Source organism: Mastigoproctus giganteus, chromosome 4, assembly GCF_048544385.1.
Source record: "Mastigoproctus giganteus isolate SK-2022 chromosome 4, ASM4854438v1, whole genome shotgun sequence".
In the NCBI taxonomy this organism is placed as follows: domain Eukaryota; kingdom Metazoa; phylum Arthropoda; class Arachnida; order Uropygi; family Thelyphonidae; genus Mastigoproctus; species Mastigoproctus giganteus.
In genome coordinates this window covers 240,347,721-240,353,720 of record NC_143578.1, presented here as the reverse complement: position 1 = coordinate 240,353,720, position 6,000 = coordinate 240,347,721, and the positions used below count along the sequence as shown (strand labels likewise).

At 37.5% G+C, this 6,000-nt stretch overlaps 1 protein-coding gene across 1 annotated transcript in view; it reads right to left on the bottom strand.

The window, feature by feature from the left end:
• LOC150087557 (mitochondrial enolase superfamily member 1-like) overlaps nt 1–6,000 on the bottom strand; it is a 94,596-nt gene continuing 88,596 nt past the window's right edge. The window contains exons 14-15 of the mRNA XM_090372122.1: nt 2,441–2,522; nt 1–222 (exon numbers count right to left, since the gene is read on the bottom strand). Of these exons, the coding sequence (XP_090228248.1) occupies nt 70–222; nt 2,441–2,522 (235 nt within the window). The 3' untranslated portion in view covers nt 1–69. The remainder of the gene's footprint in view (nt 223–2,440; nt 2,523–6,000) is intronic.

The following is a 6,000-nucleotide window of genomic DNA, read 5'->3' as shown; positions in this document are numbered from 1 at the left end:
TTTAAGTAATTAAAGGATAATTTACTTTCATCTGAAGTCAATAAAAATTACGTTATAACCGTTTGCATATTAGTCTTTCATGAAACAAACATTTTCAATCCACTGGGGTACGGCAATATGCTGACACTTTCCCTCTTCAAACAATTCCTTCCATTTGGAGCCATAAGGAAATTCATAATTCAAAATGGTGTTTTCCTTCATCTGACTGCTGTATCCAAAGTTCTGTAATAAAATTATTTTTAAACATTTTAAAAAACCATTATATTATTATTTCATTACATGAAGAATGAGAGAGTTAAATCAGCAATCCTTATTATATGCAGTGTATATTGTAACTTATTATTAAACAATGTGGTAAACATTTTTTTTTCCTTTTAGATTTGATCACTTTCACAATAGATTTATCCCTTTTTTTTCCCTATTATTTTTACTTTATAACATTCTGGAAATACTCTAAAGTTTGAAGATAATTTTATAAAAATGTTTTGTTGAAAATTCATATTTTATTTCTATTAAAGGATTTCACAGATTGAAATTTAACTTGTGACAGTTGTATGAAATCATGTAGAAGGTATTGACACTTTGAGGGCCATAATGCCTATTCAAAATAGAGGAACTATGGAAAACAACTTGGAAAGCAGTGTTATTCCTGAGTGATCAGGGTGGTCCTGAATATTCAATAAAAAAGGAATTCAAAATCACTTCAGCGCAACCAACAATCAGTTAAATTTTTAATACATTCACAGTGCCATTTTATAGTATGGACATAAAGAAAAAAAGCTCAATATTACAAGATATTATGCAATGAAGCATGAACTAAGATTTGCTGATCGTGGCAAAACTGCTGAAGTTATGTTTTCCATTATATACTTTATGGATGAAGAACCAAATGGTAAATTTTATAGAAATATTTATAGCTGTTTAAGTTTGAAAAGACTGAAAGTTATCTTTAATTATATTTTATCTCAAAAGCAACAACAGCAAAATAAAGATTTTTATGAATCCCTACTTTGTCTCATTTTATCTGTGTAAGCAAATAAGAATTGTGTATTTACAAAATATATGAAAAAAAGGTATATTATCCCTGCAGTTTAAAGCACTCGAGCAAAAAAATTTTTTTGATAACTTGTGTGTTATGTGATAAAGGTATGTGGAGCTGATGTGATTTATCCAGCGATACTAAAGGAAGGAACAGGACTGATTTCCAAACTGCTATCTATTGTAGCATGTGCATCTCTGGACTTGGGTGAAGTCCAGATTTGAGATGCAAATGTCTCTCCACCTTACAAAGGTGGTTTCAAGGTTGAAATGAATAAGTACAGACCTCTGGGGCAAGGAAAATTATGGAGATCATGATTAAAGATGTACTGCAAGATCATATGGACAGAAATGGAATCGTAAGGAACAACAGGTTTGTTAAAAGAAAATTGCATTTAAAGCACATCTTTACTATTACCAGTGGCTTTTTGTTCTTAATAGTAAAGATGTCTAAAGCACTTTGTTCATTTACCTGCCTGAATAACAGAAAATGATAACTTCAACATTAGATCTTTTCTAAGTACACAATGTCCTTTATTTGTTTATCTGCGATGTATATACAGAATTATGCTAGTAGATATGAAGAAGTAATTATTCTGCATGAAGCCTTGGTTAAGCCACATCATGAGTACTGTATATAGGTCTGGAACTTCTATTTCAGGAAGGAGATGCCATTTGCTGAAAAAGGTGTAACAAAGAGCAATAAGGTTAGTTATGGCCTCCGTAGCCGAGTGGGCAGGAGTGGGAGTGCAACACGCTCTTTGAGTAGACCAGGGTTCAAGCCCCTGACTGCTAAATACGGTCGATCTGCCAACCCGCACTGGACTAGTGTGGCAGATTATGGTCCATTTCCCTCAACATGAATTGTTGAGGAGGCTTCCATCCTGCAGTGGGTTGATGGCTGCATTTTACTTTACTTTATGTAAAGAAGCATTCTGGGGGGAGGGGACACATGGTGACAAAATATTTAAGGCTTTAGTATATTAAACAACGGCTTTCACAGGTGTGGCATAAAAGAAGGACAGTTGAAGACAATAGAAAATTCTCTTTTGTATAGTGATTATTTACCGCCCTAATATTACAGAACTGGAGAGTTTTTATGTAAATTTAAGGAGACTGGGCAGATACTAAAAAGGAACCATGTGTTTTTTTTTTTTTTTTTTGTTTTTTTTTTAAGACCAATACTAAATAAGCTTGGCTTCTTTACATCAACTTGCCTTTATTAATAATAATACTATATTTAATGATAAGGTGGAACATTTGATTTTTTTAAGCCACACTTGTAAGAAATTCACTGCATACTGACAGCTCCACTCAGCAATTGGGTTATATCTAACATTTTGAATTGAAGCTAGTGTAGTGCTCATTATCTGAGAAAATTTAACTGATTATTAGAACTTACCTTAGGAACTACATAATTGCCATCCTTTATGTGAACAGGGAATATAAAATGTTCATGGAGGTGATCTACATATTCTATCATTCTGAAAATCAGAAATAAATGAAACTGCATATTAAATTTTCTTTGCTGAAATTAAGAAATCATAAAATTACAAAAACTTAAATAGCACATAAAAAAATAGTAATAACAGTCCTGTCAGAAAGCATCAGATTCGGGTACTTTTATTATTATAAAGATATAATAATAAAAAACTTTTCTTCTTTATGAGATTTTACCACCCTTTGATGGCTACGGATACCAAGGGGAGGTTGGTTGTGCCTAGTTTTATTATTATTGTTAGTCAAGTTACTATCTTCCTGTCCTGCAGGTGTTCAGGATCATTGCTTTCTGGAATTCCACATAAGTGTTCTCAGTGATGCCTATTGCTGCTAGGTTCTTATGGAGGCTCTTTGGCACCATGCTGGTGGTTGACGTAGTGATCGGGGTGGTCATTATGTGTTCCATATGCCACATATTTTTGACTTCCTTCTTAGGTTTGAGTACTTCCTGATCTTTTCCGTGTGTTTTCTGGAGATCGCTGGTGTTTGCACTGCTATGTCGATCAGATAGATAGCTTTCCTTCTTGTTGGGGGCTCTGTCTGGTCTGTTGTGTGGGGTCATCTTGTCCATTATTATGGCACAGTCCCAGTATAGTCTGAGTAGAGGTCACTAGCATGGTCTGAGGCTCATACTTGTAATACAGTAAACTTTCTTTGATCAGCTTTTATTTTTGCACTAGCTTCTGATATATTATCCTGGCAACTGGTCTTCTCTGTGAGTGTACTCCATCTGAACGATCACTCTGCATATCTGTGGTGATGTGCTGGATTGTTTCTGGGGTCAAGTGGCATCGACAACATGTCATCTGTTACTCTGGGATCCTTGGTGTTGATTACCTGAACTTGGATGGCGAGCATAAATTCTTTGATCTCGGGGAAGAACTTTCCTTTCATGAGCCAAGCATTTGGAAGCCAACGCTTGGCTCACTTCCTTCTTGCTGAGGTCTGGTCTGTTGAGAGGGATCATCTTGTCCATTATTATGGCATGGTCTACATAGATAATCCACCTTATCTATGCAGTCTTTATGGAGGTCATGGAGTGTCTTCTTTATCCATCTTTCTGTCTTTATTTCTTCTGCCTGTGCGAGTGGTCTCCTTTTGAGGTTGAATGTTGCATGCCATTTGTCTTTCTTATGGCTTGGTAGATTGGTGCAGTGTTTTCCTAGAAGTAATCCTGCAGGTTCTTGATTGTCGTCTTTTGTTCAATGAGGTCAATGTTCGGTGGTGGTGGCAGCTCTTGGTCATCATTATCCTGGTCAATCTCATAATCTCCTCCAGCTCGGTGTTGGTCCAATCTACAATCCTGAAGAAGTGCATTAGCATTAGTAGAGGCATACAATGCAAGAAAGCAAGCTTACCCAGCATCAGCCAAAAAAAAAAAAAAAAACTCATTTCCATTTCACCCCTCCATTTGTTCCAAATGACTGTCCAGCTCAGCCTTAAATTTATTTAGGCTATCAACTGCCACAACAAAAGATGGAAGTCTGTCCACCAATCAACTATCTGCCGGCTAAAGGCAAATTTCCGCACATCTATTCTACAACTGTCTTTTCTCAATTTGAATCTGTGCCCCCTCAGGTACTTAATCCGAGCAAGAGGAAGAATCCTATCAGCATTCAGCTTGCTCAACCCATTCAAGGCCTTATACACCTCAATCAAAATCACCTTGCAGGTGCCTACTCTCCAGGAGCTGCAGTTTGCAGAACTTTTAAGCCTTTCTTCGTAAGAGCACCCCTTTGTTCCCCTTCTTTGTACTAGTTCTAGCAACTCTACATCCTTCCTAAAATGAGGCCTCCAGACCTGTACACAATACTCTAGGTGTGGCCTGGGATAATCACATCCCCGTCCCTGCTAGCAAAATTCCTATATATCATTGACAAGGTTCCATGACCTGCCCTGCTCAGCGAACTTCATATTTGACTATGTTTAAAGAAGCCTGTGCGCTCTGAATTCATTATTACTATTATGGATTATTGCGGACACAGAACGGAACGAAATGGAGACAGAATAAATAAAGACAAATTTAATATTAATCGGAAAACACATATATTAAATTAGACACATACAAAAGCCTCATATTTGACTGCACAAGAACTACCAGGTCTTTTTACTTCCACTTCCCTGAGTGTAGTACCACACAGTTGATACATTTCTCTTCAGTTATTGCTACTGATATGCAGTACTTTGCACTTGTCAATGTTAAACTTCAGTTGCCTCTTCTCAGCCCATTTGCCCAACTTATCTAGATCCACTTGGAATAGCATACTGTCTTTACTATCATTAACAACCCTGCCAACCTTTGTATCATCTACAAACTCGAACATTAAACCCTCGAACATTACCTTCATCAATATCATTGTTAAATATACAAAACAACAATGGGCCCAACACTGAACCCTGGGGAACTCCACTAATAACATTTGTCCTCGAAAAGCAGTGTCCATTGGCGCCTCTGTAGCTAGGTGAGCAGGAGCAGCAGTGCGTAGCACACACTTCTTTAGCATTAGTAGAGGCATAAGATGCAAGAAAGCAAGCTTATGCAGCATCAGCTAAAAAAAAAAAAATAATAATAATACCCATTTCTCCCCTCCGTTCGTTCGAAATACAAGTCCAGCTGAGCCTTAAATTTATTTAGGGTATCAACTTCCACAACAAGGGATGGAAGGCTAAAAGGCAAATTTCCGCACATCTGTCTTTCCTCAATTTGAATTTATGCCCTCTCCGGTGATTATTCTGAGCAAGATGAAGGATCCCATCAGCATTGAGCATGCTCAAACCATTCGAGGCTTTATACACCTCTACCAAATCACTTCGCCGGTGCCTAGTCTCCACACTGAAATTTGAAAACAAGCCTTTCTTCATAAGAGCAACCCTTTGTTCCATTCACTAATCTTGTTGCCCTTCTCTGTACTCGTTCCAGCAACTCTACATCCTTCTTGAAATGAGGCCTCCAGACCTGAATACAGTACTCAAGGTGTGGCCTAACCATTGCCTTATACAAGGGAATAATCACCTCCTTATCCCTGCTAGAAAAATTCCTGTATATCATTGACAAGACACCATGAGCTACTCTTGCAGCCCATCTGCACTGCTCAGAAATTTCATATCTTCCTGCACAATTACCCCCAGGTCCTTTTCATTCTCTACCACTGTCAGTGTAGTACCACAGAGTTGATACGTTACTCTGGGGTTATTGTTTCCCATATGTAGTACTATACATTTGTCAATGTTAAATTTCATTTGCCACCTCCCAGCCCATCTGCTCAAACTTTCCAGATCCTGTTGCAACAGCATAGTGTCAGTAGTGTCCTTAACAACCCTGCCAACCTATGTATGTCTGCAAACTTGAACATTAAGCTTGATATACCATCATTTATAAATACAGAAAACAATGGACCCAACACTGAACCCTGAGGGACTCCACTAATAACATTAGTCTACAATGAGCAGTGTCCATTGATT